This window comes from Choloepus didactylus, chromosome 2, assembly GCF_015220235.1.
Source record: "Choloepus didactylus isolate mChoDid1 chromosome 2, mChoDid1.pri, whole genome shotgun sequence".
Taxonomy (NCBI): Eukaryota; Metazoa; Chordata; class Mammalia; order Pilosa; family Megalonychidae; genus Choloepus; species Choloepus didactylus.
Window position 1 is genome coordinate 231,997,573 of NC_051308.1, and position 21,295 is coordinate 232,018,867.

At 50.5% G+C, this 21,295-nt stretch overlaps 1 protein-coding gene across 1 annotated transcript in view; it reads right to left on the minus strand.

Moving 5' to 3' along the window:
• Positions 1 to 204: 204 nt before the first annotated feature.
• Positions 205 to 21,295, minus strand: part of IGSF21 (immunoglobin superfamily member 21) — a 244,034-nt gene continuing 222,943 nt past the window's right edge. Inside the window, exons 5-10 of the mRNA XM_037828361.1 lie at positions 14,622 to 14,737; positions 11,866 to 12,340; positions 2,789 to 2,874; positions 2,230 to 2,422; positions 1,751 to 1,789; positions 205 to 437 (exon numbers count right to left, since the gene is read on the minus strand). Of these exons, the coding sequence (XP_037684289.1) occupies positions 364 to 437; positions 1,751 to 1,789; positions 2,230 to 2,422; positions 2,789 to 2,874; positions 11,866 to 12,340; positions 14,622 to 14,737 (983 nt within the window). The 3' untranslated portion in view covers positions 205 to 363. The remainder of the gene's footprint in view (positions 438 to 1,750; positions 1,790 to 2,229; positions 2,423 to 2,788; positions 2,875 to 11,865; positions 12,341 to 14,621; positions 14,738 to 21,295) is intronic.

A 21,295-nucleotide genomic window follows, 5' to 3' on the forward strand; every position in this document is an offset into this window, starting at 1 on the left:
GAGGGAACCTGCATTTCCTAGCCACTTCCTCTACCTGGATTTGAGTGAGATCGTGAGCTCCACCTCCACCCCCCACCCAGGAAGGAGCCAGGTCTTCCGTGTCCTTTGTCATCTCTGCCCTCAGGACCTGTCCCAGTGCTGGTGCCAGGGGGTGCCCAGTTGCTGCTACCGAAGAAACAAAGAATATAGAGTCACGAACCAAGGTGGGGAAAATTGTTCTGTTTGTTTTAATTAAAACGACTGAAGAAGCCAAGACACAGACAGAAAGAGACTAAGAACAAGACGAAATAGTTTAGAAAAGAAATGAAAACCGATCGCAGAGATGTCAGTGCCTGACGCAGTGGCAGGAGGTGAGCCGGGCCTTCACGTCAGCTCCAGGACCACTGTCAGGGTGAGCACCAGGGCGAGCCGGACGCCAGCAGGGCCAGAAGCAGAACCTGTGCCAGGCAGCAGGGAAGCCGGGTCAGGGCCTGCAGACACACCCCCACATGCTTGCTGGGGGCAGAGCGGGCTGTGGAGCCTGGGAATGGCAGACCTCCAGGTTCACAGCTAAGACTCTGGACAGCAGAATCAGGCTTACATCAGCTTTGCCACTTACCAGCCAGACCCTTAATCATACTGACAGCAAAGCTCACTTGGGCTTCTTAAGTGCCAGGACTTGTTCTACGTACCTTATATCCCTGAATTCATTTACTCCTCACAACAGCCCTCTGGGATAGGGAATCTTATTATCCCCATTTTACAGACGAGGAAACCAAGGCACAGACAGGTTAAATGACTTAAGCGAATGACCTGCACAGCCAGGACTGCATGCAGGCTGTCTGTTTCTAGGACCCACATGCTCACCACCTTGCTAAGCCTCTGTGAGCCTCACTTTCCCCATCTGTGAAATGGGGACAGTTCTGATTCCTTCTCTGGGGAATCATGATGATTAGAAATAATTTTTGTAAAATTCTCCTGGCTTCAGAGTGGGTCGTTTTATTTTGTTCCGGACTCGGCAGAGCTGTGGATTAGTCAATCACTTTCTGCCACATCATGGTCTAGCCCTTGCAGAATATTCTTCCACAATTTTGGGCAAGGCCTGGTCATGCTGAGAGCTCTCCCAGCCGTCAGGCCCTGGCCTCTCTCCCACATTCTGGGCAGGGCTCCCGGGTAGGCCATGTCTCTGACTTTACCTGTCCCCCCTGATTGACTGTGACCCTTCCCAGCTCTGGGCCTGCTGGACAGAGAGCAGGCTGTGGGCGGCCATCAGGGCCGCCAGTGGGGCCGGGAGCAGGAGCCTCTACCGTGAACTGGGTGTTGGCTTTGCATGGGCAGGAGGGTGGTGACGGGCCTGGGAGCAGTGTCTGGGTCCTGCTGGGTGTGCTTAAGTGAGGAGGGTTAGGAAGGGCAGTATAAAGGGGCCTGGCCGAAGCATCTGCCTGTGCTCCACGGTTCATCCTCTTGAGATCAGGGCAGCCAAGCTCCCTGAGCTGGTAGCCGTGGATGGTGGGGCCACGCTTGGTCTCTGGAAATGCCTGCTGGCTGCTTTGGGGATGGCTGCTGAGTCCCCCTTTTTAATCTCTCTTGCCCCCTCTGGGCCTTTGTGCCTTCTTAAAGGGCCAGACTCTGTGCAACTAGAGGGCAACACCTGCCTGAAGCTTGAAAGGAGGGGCGGGGTTGTGCAAAGGGGCAGTTTGGGGACCAGAGCTTCCTGGAGCCTGGAAAATTGCTCTCATTTAGGCCAGAAGCCCTGAGTATAGAGTCTTACCATTGGAGTCCTCTGTTCCTCTTGGGATATTTGGGTTTTCTGTTGGAACAAAACAGAGAGGGGGAGAGAGAGAGAGAGAGAGAATGGCATTTGGAACCCAGTAAAGGAGCTGAGCCTTCATCCAGCACCTGCTACGTGGTGTCACGTGAACTACCACAGGGCAGCCCCATAACTCTCTGGGGGTTGGGTGGTATTGGTCCCATTTCACAGACGGAGAAACTGAGGGAGGTTAAGCAATTTGTCCAAGGTTGCACAGCTGCTAAGTACGTGATAGAGCTGGGATCTGAGCCCAGAGCTCTCTGGCTCCAAAGCTGACACTGTTTTGCCCACTGAGCTCTGAGGCCTCCCTGTGGGGACTCTCACAGGGCAAAACCTGGGGGCTTGGGCCCTCGCTGCACCCTCCTTCTGGGGACAACGCCCAGCCACGGCCCATCCCTGGGGTGGTTCTTCTCCCCATGCCCCTTGGGGTGCGCCCCTACCAAACACGATGAGCCGGGTGTGTGTGTCCGTCGAGCCCAGAGGGTTCTGGGCTGTGCAGCGGTACATGGAGCCGTTGAGCTCGGCGGGGACCCGCTCCAGCACCAGCTCCTTCCCGTCGAACTCAGTGCTGCCGTCCAGGAGGCGGCTCCCGACCCGCGTCCACGTGAACATGGGCTCCGGGAAGACTTCGTTCTGTTGGCCCAAGCAGGGGACAGTCGGGTCACAGGAAGAACCGGGCTGCTGGGCAGGGAGGGGTCAGAGGCCTGGCCTGGCCGGGGTTGGCAAAGCATTCTCTTCTGACGCCAGGAGCCCTAGGAAAATGCTAGGGCAGGAAACAATGGCAAGATCGTTTATCTATGTCTGCTCTAGATGGGGGAGTGAAAACACAAATGCACCCCTTTGCCATTTCTCGTGGAAGCCAGTTCTGCCAGTATGCAGATTAGGAGACTGAGGCCTGCTGGCTGTGGTGGGAGGTGGGCAAAGGGCCTTGGAGGGTGGGGGGTGGGGCTGCTGGGTCTGGAGCTCATCACACTCCCAGATGCTCAGAGAGACGCTGACCTGAAACCCATGGACCAGAATCCTCACTGTGTCCCCGACCCGGGCTCTGCTGGGCGTCATCATGATTTTGGGTCCTTTGGGGGCAACTGTAGAGAGAGGAAGGCCAGGTCAGAAGAGGGTGTATGGTGGGGAGGGGGTATCCGAGCAAGGAGAGGAGGGGCAGGGGAAATGGAAGAGAAAGTTCCAGTCTGGCCGTCAGCCTCCTTGGGAGTGGCTGCCTCTGAGCTGGGGGCTCCGAGGATGTTCATTCATTAATTCATTTACACATTTGTGCCTGCATCCACTCACCCACACTCCCCAAGTCCCTGCAATGGTCCAATGCTGTACAGGACAAGATCCCTGTCCTTGTGGGGTGCACACATCAGTGGGGGAGACAAGCAAACAGGAGAATACAACCCAGTGTGACAAGTGACAGGACCAGAGAATCCCAGTGGATGGTGGAGTCAGGGAAGGAAACTTGCCTAAGGAAGGTGACACCTGAGTTCTGACTTGGCCACTAATAGGGAGAAGGCTGTTCCAACAGCCACAACTGTTTGAAGCATCCAAAACACCCACCTGCACTAAACCCCAATAAGGTGGGGGTTCTGCCATTATCATCCTCATTTTACAGTTAACTGAGGCCCAGGGAGGTGATGTGACTTACCAAAGATTACAGAGCAAAGAAGAGCCAGAACCAAACTTCAGGTCCAGTGCTCCTTCTATCAGTTTGATCTGCCCAGTGAGGCCTTTGTAGAATCTGTTGGGGGCACCATCTCCTTCCTTGGGCCAGCCTTTATCCTCCCTGCCTTTCTCATGTCCCTTCTTATTCAAGCCCCTTACATCTCTGAGCTCAGAAGATAAACCCAAGGGCACTGAACAAGACCCTTGAACGAGGACGTGAGAATTCCAGGGATGGAAGGGCCCCTGGGGATCACCAGGTTCACCCTTGACGTTCCAGGTCGGGGGACGGCCATGTTTCCCAAACTTCAGGTCAAGGCTCTTTTCCCTGGATTTGATCACTTATTCATTCATTCATCCATTCATTCATTTACTCAGTCAACAAATAATTACTGAGCCAACCATGTGTCAGGCTTCGGGTTAGGGTTGGGGATACAGAAGTGAACAAGGACAAGCACCTGCCAACACAAAACTTACAGTGGAGTAGTGGACACATTCAATAAGCAAACAGATAAATAAAGAAGAAAATATCAGAGAAGTACTACACAGAGCATTAGACCAAAGGTGAGCTGGCAGAGGACTGGCGGGTGATGCCTTTAGAAGGGATGGTCAGTGTCTCCTTCAAGGAGGTGACGTTTAAGCTGAGATGAAAAGCTCGTGAGGACTGTTCCAGGGGCACGGAGTGGGCTAGGGGTGTTGGCAGAATGGCGAGAGGTCAACACGGCAGGAGGCACTGATGTAGGCCGGGGGTGAGGGAGGTGACAGAGACAGGTGCCATACAGCTCTCTGGGACACTGGAAGGCCTGAGGGCTCGGTTCCAAGAGCCACACCGCAAGCCACTCTCTGTGGACGTCTTCCAGGGGTGGCAGCAGGAGGAAAGGTTTGTCGCCACCGCTCACCACCACCCCCCGCCTGGCCCCAGGCTGGAGTGGGCTCTCCCCACCTGCCTTTCCCTGATGCTCCCCACTGAGAGCTCTCAAGCAGAAATCCGAGCAGACCAAATGACTATTAATTAAATCACGAGCAAGACATCTGAAGTGCCACACGGGGCCAAGGGAAGCTTCAGTGGGAAGAATGGGCCTGTGTGGAGGGGAGGGGATGTTGGAAAGGCCAGGGAAGCTTCTGCTGCTGCATCTGCTGGCTGGGATGGAAGGAGCACTGTACTAGGAGGCTTGAGAGCTGGATTTCTGTCTGTGCTGGATGCCCTTGGATGAGACACTTCACCTCGCTATCCCCAAATGCAAACAGGGATGATTACAGTGACCCTGGCCTGCCCCTGACACTGGTGGGCTCGATGGTTAACATTTGATGAGCACTTACTAATTGCCAGGCACTAGGTTAAACATCTTATGCATGATCTCATGCAACCTTTTGCTTGTTCGAGATTGTCCCCATGAGGAAATCAAGACTAGAGAGGTAAAGCAACCTCCTTGACTTCTTTATGAACTCTCCAGTGCTGTGCAGGCCGATTTGGAGACAGGAAGCACTGGCAATGGGCAGGCTGGCCCTGGTTTGTCTGCTCTGTATGGCCGTCAAGCCCTGCTGTGTCGGGCTTCGGTCAGCAGAGGGCGCCGAAGGGCATCCCTGCCCACAAGGGCAGACTCCCTGCTTTGGGGTCAGAATCCGCACTGCCCAGTTTTCTGAAAATCTCACCTCATTCCTCCAGACCTGGGCCTGGGCCCGTTGGCCCTCAGGGGTGAGAGAACTGACATGTGCTAGAGCCCTGTTAGGCATGCTGCGTCCATGCAAGTGCTTATGAGGTTGGCTGTCAGGAAACCTGCTTTGCAGGCATAAAACTGTGAAGGTAGGGGTTTGCCCAAGGTGACACAGCAAGAGAGGGGCAGAGGCAGGGCTTGATAGCATGTAGGTATTCAGAGGAAGCTCGGGGTCCAGGGACTGAGGGTGGGGTGAGGCTGGATGGCTTCTGCACCCGTTCCAGGTCAGCCCCACCCTCACTCTTCCGAGCTCTGTCCTGGCAGCTGCCGGCAGACAAGTGCCTTGGCAGCAGATGGCCCTTCTGACTCCCTCACCGCCGCATTAAGGTGTCGCCTCCTGAAGCCAGGCCACCCTGCCCACCTCCACCACCATATCGAAGCCCGTTAGCAACTCCCAGCAGCCAAATCCTGGCCTCCCTCCCCTGTCCCTCCAAAACACCACTGAGAGTCCCCCGAGAGGACTGCTCTCAGCTCTGAGCTTTCACTGTCTCAACCCATCGGCTTGGAGAAAGAGCAGGAGTCCAGAGACCCAGGATGAGGCCAGCCATCTGCTCTCTGGATACATGACCTGGATGAGTCAATGCAACTTTTGGGCCTCAGTTTCCTCACTGGTGAAATGGGGAGAACAGGCTACAACCCTACTTGAGGAGATGCTATGAAAATGACAATGAAGCAGAGAGGTGAGATGGCTACATGGACTGTAAAGTGGTGTGCACCTCTCACGGAGATGCAAAAGATCCTGATTATATAAGCTGCCCTCCTCACCCCTCCTGAGCATCCTGCTACAAGGATGGCCTGGTGAACTCTCGCAGAATAGCTCCTGGAGGCTTCCCCAAGGAATTCTGGGTGTTCATTGAGACAATCACTAGCCATCAACTCACTCATCCTTCTTTCCAACCATCCATCCATCCATCCACCCATCCACACATCCACCCACATATTTACCAATCCACTCACCTACCTATTCATTCATCTGTTCTATCCATCTAGTTCTTTCTTGCACATCAATTCCATATAGGTCACTAAGTGGAGCAAGTTGGAGATACAATGATGAATAATAAAAGAAACTTATATTCACCGAGTACTTACTCTGTCACTATCACTATGCTAAGCACTTTGAATGCACTATCTTATTTAATCTTTGAAACAACCTAGAAAGGTATTAGTTGTTTATGAAACCAATGTTTATGACTTAACATGCTAGGGATTGTCCTGACCCTGTACCATGTAAACAAGGCAGATAAAGACCCTGCCTACTCACAGCTTAAATTCTAGTAGGGATCCAGGCAATAAAGAAATATATAATATACTTGCAGGAGGAGATAAGTGCTATGCCAGAAAACAAAGCAAGATAAGGGATTAAGGTGGTCATGGAAGGACTCTCTTAGTAGAAGACATTTGAGCAGAGACTGAATGAAGGAGGAATCGAGACTAGCTGGGGGGAAGATTATTCCAGGCAGAAAGGCCAGCCAGTGCAAGTCCTAGAGATGGGTTTGAGCTTGGCATGTTTAAGGAAACATAAGAAAGCCACTGTGGTGGAGAAGACTGGGCAGTAGGGAGAGCTGCAGAAGATAAGGGGGCCTTGCAAGACGAGGTAAGGAGTTGGGGTTTGGTTTCAAATGCAGTGGCAGTCTATTGAACTGGGTTTTTGTTTGTTTGTTTCTTGGATTTGTTTGTTTTTCAGTTTGTTCATGTTTTTTTACCCTTCATATATTTTTAAATTGTGATAAAATTTACACACAAGGAAATGCACTCCTCTTAAGTGCACAATCTGATGAGCTTTAACAAATGTAAACACCATCCCAATCAAAATCAAGAACCCTTCTATCATTTCACAAATCTCCCTTATGATTTCTTCCAGTCAATTTCCATTCTCCATAGGTGAATGCTATTCTGATTTCTATCACCCAAGATTTGATTTGCTGATTACAGAATCTCAAATGAAGCCATGTAGTATATACTCCATGTTGTCTGGCTTCTTTTGCTTAACATAATGCTTTTGAGATCCACCCATGTTGTCGCATGTATCAGGTGTTCATTGATGAGAAGTATCTCATTGTACGACTATGCCACAGATTTGTCCATCCATTTTCCTAATGATAGACATTTGGGTTATTTATATGTTTCTGGTTTTTATGAATAAAGTTGCTCTGAACAGTCAAGTCCAAGACTTTTTGTGGACATATGTTTTCATTTCTCTTGGGTAAATACTTAGGAGTGGAATTTCTGGGTCATAGGGTAGGGGCATTCCTTAGCTTGACAAGGAGCTGCCAGTTTCCCAAAGTGGCAGGACCACCTCATGCTCCCATCAGCAATGCGTAAGGGCTCTGATCGTTCTCCGTCCTTGCCAACGACGCCTTTTCAACGTTAGCCAATCCAGGATTGTGAGATGGTACCTCGCTGAGGTTTTTCATTTTCATTTCCCTGATGACTAATGATGTTGCCCACATCTTCACATGTTTATTGGCCCTCTGCATACCTTTTTTTTTTTTTTTAAAATTGGGTTGTCTTTTCATTGTTGGTCTGTAGTAATTCTTTTTATATTTCAGATACAAGTCCTTGGTTGAATATATGTATTGAGAATATTTCCTATCAGACTGTGGTTTGCCTTATCATTTTCTTAAAGGTGTCTACTGGTGAGCAGAAGATTTGATTTTCGATGAAGTTACAATTTACCAATTTTTAAATATTTCATTTAGAGCTTTTTGTGGCCTCTCTATGAAATCTTTGTCACAGGGATACTTTCCTATATTTTTATCTAGAAGCTTTAAAATGCTGGGTTTTATATTTAGGTCAATCATTTATCTCAAATTAATTTTTGTGTGTGGTGCAAAGCAGGGGTTGGAGTTCATTTTTTCCCTTATATTTACCCAGCTGCTCCAGTGTCATTTGTTAAAAAGACTTCCCTTATCCATTGAAAAGCCTTGGGGTCTTTGTTAAAAATCAGTTGCTCTACGTGTATGGGTCTATTTCTGGACTCTTCTGTTCTGTCAATCTATTTGTCTACCACTGGAGAGTCTGGGGCAGGTATGTGTATTATGTGTGCATGTGTGTGATGATCTGATTTATATTTTAAAAAGAACAGTCAGGGTGGAGGAAAAAAACTGTTTAAAGTTTATTGTAATAATCCAGGTGAGAGTCGACAGTGCTTGGATTTGGTAGTCAGAGAGGAGACCATGAGAAGGGGCAGATTTGGGATAAATTCTCAGGTTGAGCTGCTGGGGCTTGACAATGAGTTGCATGTAGGCTGAGAGAAAAAGTAGAAGACATGGATGACTCCAGGGTTTTTTGCTTAATCAACTAGAAGGATGTGGCTGCCATCTACTGAGAGGGGGGGAAATGGCGGAAGGGCAGGCTTTAAGGGTAGGGGTCCAGCTATGTAAGTTTGGTTTTGGACATGTTCAGATTTAGAGGCTTATTAGACATCCAAGTGAGGATGTCATAAGCAACATATGAGTCTGGGCTCAAGGGAGTGGTCTTGACTGAAGAGATAAACATAGGACCATTAGCACATGGTTTTTAAAGCCATGGGTCTGGTTGAGTGTCCAAAGTGTGAATGTGGATGGAGAAGAGAGGAGGCTCAGGGACTGAGCCCTGCTTGGAAGTCAGGGACGTTCAGGAAGGGGCAGCAAGGGAGGTGGAGAAGGAGGTAGAGGAAACCCAAGAGAGGGTGGTGTCTTGGAAGCTAAGAGAAAAGATGTTTCAAGAAGGGAATGATCAGCCATATCAAATGCTGCTAATAGGTTAAAATAGATGAGGAACAAGAACCTGACATTGGATCTGGAACATGGAGGCCACTGGCGACCTTGATGAGAACGGTTTATGTGGAGTGGTCTGTCTGACCTGGCTGGGTGACCTTGGGGAACGTATCTGTAAAATGGGAAGGACGATAGCATCTGTCGGCCACCTCAGAGGGTCATTGCGAGCTTTCGTGGAAATCTTGTGAGGTAGTGTCTTGCACAGGGCCGGGTTCCCAGCATGTGCTCGATTATTATTCTCCCCATTCAACAGGCCAGAAACCTGAGACTCAGAGATATAAGATGCCTGAGATCTCACCAAATGACAGCAGCCAAGGAAGGATGGGCAGCCAACCCAGGATCTTTCTATTCACCACCCAGCTTGGTCCCTCCAATTGCCGCCCGCTGTGTGCATATGTGTCTGTCTATGCCCTCTGCCTGTGAGTGGGCCTTTCTCTCCCTTGCTATGATGGTGGGGGTGGGGGGTGGTGGTGGTCAGAGGCTGTTCCAGTTAATTGAGCCAACCGGGATCAGGGGCAGGGCAGGTGAGCACTTTAATCTGGTTTGGGGTAGGGGGCAGCATGGGGAAGGGAGACAAGCCGAGGGCAGCCTCCCACCATTAGGAGATGTGAGCTGCAGCCCACCTCTTGACAGCTGCTTTGAAGTCCCTGTCTGCTCCTTCCTCCTTCTCATTTTCCATGGAGGGGGGCAGGGCAGTCATCTCTGGGAAGCCAACACTTCAACACAAGTGGCTTTCATGGGTGAAACAACTGGATAAGGGGGTCAAGATGGGAGCAGATGGCATCAGGGAGGTTGTATGGTGGGGCTCAAAGGCAAGAAAGCAAAATGGGATGGATGGAAGGACCAGAGAGACAGTGAGAGGGGCTGGCGAGGTAGGAGGTCTCAACAAGAGAGAAGGTTGAGAAAGACCCAGTGCCTAGCACGGGACCTGGCTTTAGTGGGTGCTTGGGATGTATCTATGGAGTGATGGAGAATGGTACCCAGGGGCTAGTGCCCATGACAAATGGATGCTGTGAGAAGGCAGAGTGAGAGATTAAGAGCACAGACTCTGGAGTCACACTGACTGCCTTTGAATCCTGCCCCACTTATCTTGGGTGACTTAACCTCCCTGGGCCTCAGTTTCCTCATCTGTGATAAAGGATAATAATCGTGCCTACCTTATTGGGTTTTCATGGGATCCAATGAGTCAATATGAGAAAAGTGCTTGCAACAGTCCATGCTATATAGTAGGAATTCAATAAATGTTAGCCCATATTAGTTTTTTCTGTGTGGGCAGGTGGTCCGTGGGTATCAAAGGGTGGTTGTTATCATGGGTCTTTAGGGAACCAGTCCCACAGCCAGGTAAGGGCATCTGGTACCCAGGGCTGGTGTCAGTGGTTGGCATTGTGGGTAGCAGAGAAGGCACCAATAGAACTGGCTTGAAATCCCAGTTCTGCTACTTACAAGTCGGTGACTGAAGGGTCTCCACCTCCCTAAACCTCAGTTTTGCTCATCTGTAAAATAGGACTACATGGGAAACTACATTTTCCTTGTGAGAACTGAATGAGATGATACTTGTAAAGTTTCCTGACACATAGTAGGTGCTATATGTACATAAGATTCTTTCCCTTGGCATTTGGTGTCGAAGAAGTATTGGGTTTTCTGGTGACCCAGCTCTGCAGCCCCAATCCTTCTCTGTCATTGCTCCCCATCCTTGGCCACTGAGGCGCTTCTCGGTTAGAGGCTGTGGATGGCTCCATGCAGGCCCTCACCACTGCTGGAGACTCAGTGGACACGCCCAGGCATCTTCGGTTCACGCAAGAGCTGCTGGGTGCTAGAGCTCAAGATTAAAAGTATCTTCGGCAGAAAGGACCAGTACAAGGTCACTGTGTCCATCCCCCTGCCCAAGTTCACCCCAGGCAGCACAAAACACTAGCTATATGAGTTTCGTATATTTCTGGTAGAAAAGATTCCACATCTCCACTCTCTCTGCCCTGACTCAGCCTGGGGGAAAGTAGAAGGGAAGGAGGCCAGTTCTTAGGTTCTTAGGGAACTTCTCTGGGGATGTTCAAAGTTGGTGCCCTGTGGGGAGAGGAAGCAGGTCACAAAAGGGCTGAGCTGGCCCTGAGTGTCCAGTTTGTGTCCATTTCCCACATAAGCCCAGATGGCAGGGTTCGCATTGAACTTAAACCTCTATGCGGGAGTGATTTCCTCCCATGTCCGGTTGTTCCCAACCTCAACGTGGCAACTTTCTAAGACCTTCAGTGTTCCTGACCCTCCGATCTCTACTGTTCATGACCCTTCCCTAGCAAGGGTCTCCTGAACACAGGGGTTTCCTGTTCTAGCCAGAAAATCTCCTTGAAATCATCTATGTTCCAGAATGTGATCTAGAGAAACTTCCCTAACCTTGCCATGACCTTCCACATTCCTCTCCTTCGCCAAGAGACCACCCTGCTCTCTCCTGTTCCTGACCCTGACTTGGAAAATCCCCTAGACCCACTGTGGTCCCCACTCTGGCCTCAGGTACCTGACCTGACTCAGCAACCTTGTCTTAAGAATCCTGACACCTGTGTTTTCCATTTACCCAGCAAACTTCCCTATGACTTCCATGTTCCAGATTCAACCGAGAAAACCTCCCCTGACCTTCCCTGTTTCTAAACCTGATCCAGCAAACTTCCCCTGACCTTCCATCCTCTTGATCCCGACTCAGCAAACTCCCCTGACCTCCTGTGTTCCTGACCCCATCCAGGAGCTCCCCTGGCTTCCCTGTGACCTCCCACACTCTCCAACCCAACTCCGCGAACCTCCTTAAACATCCCAACTCTGACGTCTGCAGCTGACCTGGACCCCAGTTTGTTCCATCTGCTCCCCAGCCCCGTGGATGCCAGCAGCCCAGGGGCCCCATTCCAAGGCTCCCCACCACCCGGCTCTGCAGGGGTCCTGCCGCACAGCCCCCGCCGAGCCTTACCCAGCGTGACCTCTGCCTGCATGGGCATCGACAGCGCCGGGTGCTTGACCTCGCAGCTGAAGAGGGCCTCATTGTCGATCTGTGGGTTGAGGGCCCAGCTGAGCAGGGCGCGCACCTCCACGGTCCCATCGCTGCCCGGGCTGTGGCTGAGGCGCAGGAAGTAGACGGGCTCGGTGCTGTGGACCCAGCGTGGGAACTCGCGGCTCACAACCGTCTCTGGAACGTTCTCTGTGGTGGGCTGGAGGAAAAGGCTGGGGTCTGGGGTAAGGCCGCGGGAGGGGCGCTCCGTAGGGGGATGCCCGCCTCGGTTCTCGGCGTCCAGCAGGGACAGCGACTTCTGCATCTTGGTGTCATCCACGTCGCGGTGCAGGAGGCTGCGGAAGGGCCTGCTGTCCTCCAGGGGCCCGGAGCTTGCAGGTGGCGGCTCCGACAGGGGCACTGCGTCGATGGGCTCCCCATCGCGTTTGAAATAAACCTGAAATTGCAAGGAGGGTGAGGGAGAAGTCTGGTGGGGACAACCTCAACCTCCCCAGGGACTTGCCCCCACTCCTAGCAGTGCTTCCAGATGTGGATGAGGGAGAAGCCCGTGGGTGCCAGGCCCCAGGGAGATGTGGGAGAGAGGAGGAGGGCGGGCTCCCCGCGTGGGTGTTCGGGAGCCTGCAGGCAGCGCGCAGGTGAGCGTGGGAGGGAGGGGGGCCGGGATGAGGCCACATCTTCTCACTTTCTCTGCTAAATGGGAATTCAGGTTTTGAGCGGTAGCGTTTAATTTAATTTGCTGCCTTTTTATTTTGGTGCATGCACCCAGAGGACTGTGGGTTTTGGGTGTATTTTTCTAATAAATCAGATAAAATAAATCGATAGGGGACAGGGAGAGGGCAGGAGGCAGCTCCCGGGATGCTGGGGTGGGGGAGAAGGAAGATGCCGGGTTAGAGGGGCAGGGAGAAGGGGGGCTGCAGGGAGAGGGAGGGTGGAGGCTGGCAAGTGAAGGGTGGGACACAGACAATCTGTCGTTTTATAGCTCCAACGAGGAATCTCTAATGCACAATGTGGCCCACTCTGGGTTTTTTCCTTTCTTATCTTTTCTTTTTTGTGTGTGAAAAATGCTTCAAAAGCAGGTTTATAATTTATTTCAAAGAATTCCTTTCAAGTTCTGACATCCCAGGCAAACATAAAGATACCTGGAAAGTGGAGGAGAGGAAGTTCTTTTATACATATAAATATTTATAGATAAATACATATATATATACACATAAGGTGATTATTTTACTGCCATGTCCTAAATGGCAGGGGCGGGCAGGCTGGGCGTGGGGTGGGAGCTCTGGAGTGGTGAGGAATCTTTCTTGTTAGGTAGGTTTTCTTTGGGGGACAGGCAGCTTCCCTGATTTTAGGAAGCCAACTCCCCTTCTGGGCTCCTAACGGGGAAATCCGGGGCCAAGATCTGCTCTCAGCATCAGTGGATTGGGCTTAGCTGTGGACTTGGTCTCCCTGGGACTATGAGGTGTGGGCAGAGGGACATGGGCCTTGCCAAGGGTTTCATCTGCACCCCTCCTTACCGCCCCACCCTGGCCCTTGCACCCCTCCTTACTACCCCACCCTGACCCCTGCACCCCTCATTACTGCCCTGCCCTGGACAGCTGGTTTATCTGGCCTCAGGCCCTGCGTAGGCTGCTTGGGGTCCCACAGGTCACACGACTGAACTGGGCCTGTGCGACACTCGGGTCTGGAATGAGGGGAGCTCTCTTCTGTGAGGGTACGAACCCCTCCCTGCCCCACCTGCTCACTGCCTCTGGTCCACCCCTCGCTAAATCCTAACACAGGAAACTCACAAGGCCTAGCCCCAAAGCATTTGAAGTGTCAAAACTGGAATGGCCCTCGTTGCCTGGAGCCCAAAGGCCCTCCATACGGGTTCCACGGAGCCTAAGGCTTCCACGGAGGGGCGTCAGGGACCAAGGCGGGCAAGTTCCCCTCCCTGCCCGGACTATGTTTTATACCTGGGACCAAAAGGGTCATGCCGCTTTTTAAAAAGCTGGAAATCTTTAATGGTGACCAACCCATTCATTTTACAGAAACTGGGAACAGAGGGAGACCGTCCTGCTCAGCTCACTCAGGGAATGTGGCAGGACCAGGATTAGAACCCAGCTCTGCAGACGCCCCGGGGAGCGCTCCCACAGCCTCCCCTGCCTTCGGGGGACCTGGACGGATGGACCTCAGAGAAATTCGGCTGGGTCTAAAAAGGAGTTGGCAGGAAAAGGGATTCTCTCTCTCCTTCGCTCCCTCTCTCCCTTTCAGACTTTCTGATGGCATTTCCTGGGAGGAGCAGTGAACTTGGAGCTGGAGGACGTGAACTTGAGCCCCAGCTGTCAAGAGCTCTGTGGGGGCCTCTGGACAAGTTGCCTCCCCTCTGGGCCTCAGCTGTCTCCATCCTGCCCAGTAAGTGGGGGAGGGGTGTGCTTGATGGGGGCGGGGGTGGGTGGGAGCTAAGGACCCTCCTGCTGTGAAGCTCTAAGATTCCAGGTCCCGAAAAGTAGGGATTCTCAGCGCTGGCAGACAGGGAGCATAGCCTCTGCCTGGGTGGGTCAGATGAGTGAATGTGGCCCGACTAGAGGAACTTAGGCAGGCCCTGCCCCTCTGTCCCCCTCTGCAGAGTGAGCACGGTGGGGGTGCCTGCAGCTTCAGCCACAAAGCGGGGGTGGGGGGTGGGGGATGGGGTGAGGGGTCCTACGGATGGGAGGGGCTGGGCGCCCCAGGGCACTCACCATGGGCGCTGGCTTCCCTCCAGACACGATGCAGACCAGCGTGAAGTTCTGGGCTTGGTAGCGGCTGAAGGGGGCTGGCGTGTCAGCGGCCACCACCTCGATGGACGTGGGAGGAGCTGCCCAAGAGGAAAGCACAGGAAGACAGAGGCTTAACCAGAAGTTCACGCTGAGTTCACTGCTTAACTCCAGGCTGGGAGCTGGGAGAGGGAGAGGGCAGGTGCTGCACAACTCCAGGGGGCACCACGGGCAGCAACTGCAGTGAGAATGCTGTCTCCTCCTGGAGACACTGGCAAGGCCTTCTGGGGGCGTACAGCCCCATTGGGGAGACACACAAGAATGAGGGGAGCCCACAGATCAATGTGTTAAGTGAAAAGTTCTGGTGGCAGGAAGGCCCAGGGCAAATGGGATGTGTGTGTGTGTGTCTGTGTGTGTGTGTGTGTGTAAGCAAGCCCGCTGGTGGGAGTTCAGGGAGTGAGGGGGAATGGGGGCCCAGTGGGACAGACCTGTAGGGGCCAGACCACCTGGCGCCCTGACATGAGTCAATTCTGTGAGCTGGTTGCTGAACCAATAACAGTTCCAAGTGTCTTTACACCACGGAAATCAGCAAATGCTGCCAGTCAGGGCTCCCACCCCTGAGAGCCAGATGACCAGTTGTTCTTTATCCCAAGAGCAGTAGGGAGTCATCGAAGGTTTTAAGTAAGAGCAGTGAGATGATCCGACCAGCATTTTGAAGAGACTGAAAACAGAGTGTGCGTTTAGGCTGGAAGGACGGTAGCTTAGACTTACGTGAGGGCAGTGCAGAGGGAGAGGTGTGGGTGGCCTGGAGAGAGATTTAGAGCCTGGAGGCTTCCCTCCCTCCCTTCCTTCCTGAAGTTCGCTTGTTTGGGTTGGGGGACCTCTCCCGCCAGCTCACCTCTCCGCTCTCCTGTGCAGGTGGCTATCGGAGGGTCGAGCTCCCAGCTGGGGCCTTGGAAAAGACACCACTGAGAGATCAGTCACATCTGGGTCCGAATCCCGGCTACCAACTTCATGTCCTTGGACAAGTTATCAAAACTTTCTGGGCCTCAGTTCCCCCATTTGTTTGGAAATAATATTTGGCATTCATATTCAAAGGATGAAATGCGCTAATGGATATGAAAGGGCTGAGCTCATGGTAGGAATTCGATATTATTAGGATGCTTGTGGTTATTTCCCCCAAGCCCCTCATTACCAGCAGGACACAAGCCAGAATTTCAGAACCTCATTTGGGAAAGGCCATCCGTTGTGGCTTATCTGGCCTTGGACCCCGTGCAGTCGGGGAAGGAGAGAGAAGGAAGAGGCATAGGTCTTTCCTTCCTGCAGGGAGTTTCCCTCCAGTTCCGTTTCATTAAATTCAGCAAACATTTCCCAATACCTACGAGGTGCCGGTACGGAGCCAGGTGCTCGCTGCAAGCAGCTAATGATGAATCAGAGATGGTGTCAGACGCTTGCAGTCTGGTGGTGGTGACAGACGCACAGGCAACTATTTTAAGGCCCAGTGAAATAAAGCAAGGTATGAGCCATTCATTCCTTCATTCATTCAGGCAAGCAGCCACCATATGCCGTCCGCAGGAGAAGCAGAACAAACAGGAAACCATAGGAGAACAATAGACGGAGAATGGTAATTAAGTGTAAGATGTTATGAAACAGATGGTAAGTGGGGTAGGAATGCGGAGAAGGGAAAAATACAACCAAACACCTCAATTACCCAGAAGCTGCAGATCCGGCAATCTAAACTTTTCCAGCACTCAACTGAAAACCTGGATCCCACAGCATGAGCCAACAACAGCTAACACTGAAAACAGCCAACAGCTGTTCCGAGAACTTAAAGTGTGTTAACTCATTTAATGCTCAAGGAGTCTAAGAGGTGGGTTTGTTTGCTCCCATTTTACAATGGGGAAATACTTGCCCAACAACAGAGCCAGGATGAGGTAGAGCTGGGATTTGAACCCAGGCAGCCAAGCTCCAGAGCCCAGGTTCTGGCATGAAACCACACCACCTTGACCTTCAGAAAGAAAAGCAGAGCTCACATGCATTGTACCTTCAGGCCGAAGTACACATTTTAGCCACCAGGGACATTCGTTTGCCTGGCACACCTTGGCTTCCAGGTACTGCTCATAATAGCATAGGAGCAAGTATAAGTACAGCCTCCTAGAGTCTTAGAGTGCTTTTTTTTTTTTAAGTTGGTTTGCTTGCTTTTTTTTTTTTTTTTATTAAATTCAGTTTTATTGAAATACATTCACACACCATACAATCATCCATGATATACAATCCACTGTCCACACTATGATAACATAGTTATGCGTTCATCACCACAGTCTATCTCTGAACATCTTCCTTACATCAGAAAGAACCAGAACAAGAATAAAAAATAAAAGTGAAAAAAAACACCCAAATCATCCCCCCATCCCACCCCATTTGTCCTTTAGTTTTTATCCCCATTCCTCCACTCATCCATACACTAGATAAAGGGGGTGTGATCCACAAGGTCTTCACAATCACACTTTTTTATCCCCATTCCTCCACTCATCCATACACTAGATAAAGGGGGTGTGATCCACAAGGTCTTCACAATCACACTGTCACCCCTTGTAATCCACATTATTATATAATTGTCTTCAGGAGTCCAGACTGCTGGGTTGGAGCTTGGTAGTTTCAGGTATTTACTTCTAGCTATTCCAGTACATTAAAGCCTAAGAGGTGTTATCTATATAGTGCAAAAGAATGTCCACCAGAGTGACCTCTCGACTCCATTTGGAATCTCTCAGCCACTGAAACTATTTCGTCTCATTTTGCATCCCCCTTTTGGTCAAGAAGATACTCTCAGTCCCACGATGCAGGGTCCACATTCATCCCCGGGAGTCATACTCTGCGTTGCCAGGGAGATTTACACCCCTGGGAGTCGGGTCCCACGTAGGGGGGAGGGCAGCGAGTTCACCTGTCGAGATGGCTCAGTTAGAGAGAGAGAGGGCCACACCTGAGCAACAAAGAGGTACTCAGGGGGAGACTCTTAGGCACCATTACATACAACTTTAGACTTTTAGAGTGCTTTTAAATAATTCAGTTATTCTTTCTTACCTTCATAGGCAAACAGGGGATGGACACCTAGGATTGCTTTGAGGAATAAAGCAGACAATGCTTATAAAATGCTTGGCTGAAATTAACTATTTTTATTTGTATTATGTGTATTACTGTTAATAAGGGAGGTTTAGGGCAGTGATTAAGAGTGTGGGCTCTAGATTCAGACTACCCAGGGTTCAAAGACCAGCTCTACCACTTACCAGCTGTGTGGCCTTGGGGAAGTTACTTAACCTCTCTGAGCCTCAATTTTCTTACCTGCCAAATGGGAATTGTAGGGTTCTTGTGAGGATGTGATAAAGTAGTAGCTGTACAGTGCCTAGAAAGTGCACTCAATGCATGTGAGACACTTTTATTAGTCGTGTTATTTACTAACACTCCTTATTTGGGGCTCCTTGTTAAGGACTGAGAGAACAAAATATGGTCTTTGGATTTAGGGCATTCATGGGGTAGTGAGAAGCCCAGAAAATACCCTAGACCTGTCCAACACAGTAGCCACTTGCCACAGGTGGCTATTAAGCATGTGAAACGTGTCTAGTCTGAATTCATGTGTACTCTAAATGTAAAATACACTCCTGATTTTGAAGACTTAATTCAAAAAAAGAACATAAAATACCTCAACAATGTTTTATATTGGTAACATGTTGGAATGCTAACACTTTAGATGTGTTGTGTTTAATAAAATATATTATTAAAATTAATCTCACTTTTCAAAAACTTTCAAAAAGGTGACTATATTTCTACTGGACAGCGTTGGTCCAGATTTCCATTTTACAGGTTAGCAAACAGGTCAGAGAGAGGCAGAGATTTGTATAATATCACACCGTAAGTCAATGGCAGAGCCTAGACTGGCATCCGGGCCCCCCAGATCCTGGCCAGGGCTCTTTGCACAGCACTGGTCCCTTCTTGCCTCCCGACACATCCATAAGCAGACAGCCCCATCCTGGAAATCTGCACCCCAGGCACGCACACCACCCACACAGACCCTGATTGGGAGCTGTGTTCTCGTCCCTCGTTATATTTCCAAGAAGTTGTTAGCAATACGTACAGTTAATCAAGCTCATAAGACAATAACGGATTTCAGTTATATGGACGATGACACAGTGGAGCTGCTAATATCAGCGCGGACAGTCCAGGCTCCCCACTCTCCCCATCAACATATTCCCTAGTCATTGGGTCCCAAGAAAATGTCACTCTGCATCTTGCCTCTCGGTGGAGGGCTCAGAAGCAGCAGCAGGGAGCTGTCTAGCCCTGAAGAACGAATGGAGACCCTGGCTGCTGTGGATGCTTCACTCACATCACCAAAATCTTTCCCCGCCCTCTCTTCTTTCCCTTCCCTTGACTAACAAAAGTACTCTTTTGCCCACATCCCACTGCTTCTTAGGCTCATCATCTATACTCTTCCTATGCTCTCAGTCTTCTCCAACTCCATCCCCAGCTCCATCCCCAACTCCATTCCCATCGCCAAATCTGTCCTCGTTTCTATCTCCATCACCGACCCCATTTCCCTACCTCTTTTGCCACTCCCATCTTCACCCTCAACTCCATCTACATTCCCATCCGCACCCCATTCCCAACTCCAGCTCCATCCCTGTCCCTATTGCGATCATAATTCCCCATAGTCTGCGACAAAGGCCAACAATACAGTCCATGAGACTTTATGGACAAGAATAATCCAAGCAGAAGTTAGGTCCAGAGAGAGCTGTGTAAAGTGAAGCCACCCGGCTGTATTCGGAGGAGATCCAGGTGACATCCGTAATGGCAAAAAAAAAAAAAACCCAACAAAGACCAAGAATCATCAGTCTCTTCTCCACTCTTCCCCTACAGTGTCCAAACACTCCTATCATTAGTGCCTCATTCCTGTGGTCCTCTGTGTGTCTTCAGAGATGCCCATGTTGGGGCAATGCTCCCCTGGGTGGGGGACAACACACCTGTCTGCACCATTCACCTGAAAGGACCCTTCGCAGGTGAAGAGACAGCATGCAGGCATATTTTGGTTGAGGAAGGGATAAATTAATAGGAGGAGGTGGGGGAGGGGTGGAATTTAGGGGCAGAGCTTCAGAATTCACCATCCACTTCTGGACACATCATTCCATTTGTGTAACACCAGCCCTCGGTGGTAGGAAGGGACCTCCCTTATTCTACAAGTCCATCGTTGTGGTCAAAGGCCACCACCAGAAAACTCCCCTGAATCAACTGACTTCCAAGCCAGTGGGACTTTCTTCTTTATTTTTGACTTTTCCTTAAGTGGAGAGAATTGCTGCTAGACGTTTCTTTGACTTCTTTCGCCTAGCATCAGAAAAGGAAGAGTGACATCAAGCTAACCTCTACCATCCCTGTTCAGTGGCCACCAAGGGAGGCTGGACTTGAAGTGATTTTAGATTCTTCAGTTACCACTGATGAAGAGAGTTAACGGTCGGGCGATCGGTTTTATGAAATTAACTCTGAAATATTGCCTGTCTTTATCCTGAAAGCAGAACTTTGTTTCAGTTGTTGTAACTCACTTTGGAGATAATGTAGCGGCTCTTCTTTGCTCTGTAAATCATCCCATGGCCTTTGCAATTTGGGAACACAAACCTCTTATGCCACAGACCCCAGCCTTCTTGGAAAGGGAACTCAGCCACGGAATAACCCTGTGATGAGTTCCAAGAGAGAGGGGCACCGTCTTCAGAGTTATCTGTGCTTTGAGGTTATCCGGGCCCCATGCCTGGGTCTAACTGGACCTAATGGAGTTAAATCCCTGTCCCCATCATGAAGCCAAACTTCAGCCCCTCACAGGGTCCCACCCAGGCTCTGCTACCAACGTCCCATGGGCAAGTCAGTCAACCCCTCTAGGCATCAGTCTTCCCACCTATAAAATGGGTCCAATAAAACATACACTGCCTGCTTTTTAGCATTCATGTTTTTTGAGAGAAGCAAATGAGAAAATGGACATAAAGCATCCACAAAGACAGCAAAATGCTGAACGAACAGAAAGGGATTATTTATATCACCTCTTTGACTGCTCCCACCCCACCTTCCGCTGAGATGGATGAAGGAGGAATTCCTCCTGCTCCCCCCACTACCCGCAGAAGTGGCCACTGCCATTGTCTGGAGGAAGGGATAATCCCTGCTATTCCCTGGGTACCACTTTATGCAGGCACTTAGCACGGTCCTGCCCCTGGTGTCATTTATCATGAGGTGGTAATCAATTAGATTTAGGGGAGGGGTGGGGAGGGGAAAGACAAGTTCAAAATTATATTATTTGCAAAAAATCCATTCTTTCCTCTCAGCATGCCTGCTTTATTGACTGCCTTTTCAATCAGCTGCTAGTCATTACATCATATTTCAAAAGAAAAGAAAACCACCCTGTTAATATAAAAGTGTCCATGAATATAAATGTCCTTCCATGTTCCCCATTTTAATTTTTGGTTCCACAACTCAGTTTCTTTTCTATTCTCTCCGCCAGTTTCTCTCTGCTTCTTCAAGATGCTGCTCAAAGGAACATCTCCTCCAGGAAGTCTTTTTTGCTCCAGCCACGCTGAGCTGCACAAAGTTCCTTTTTCATCTTGCCCACCTCCTTGACACCCCGAAAAGAC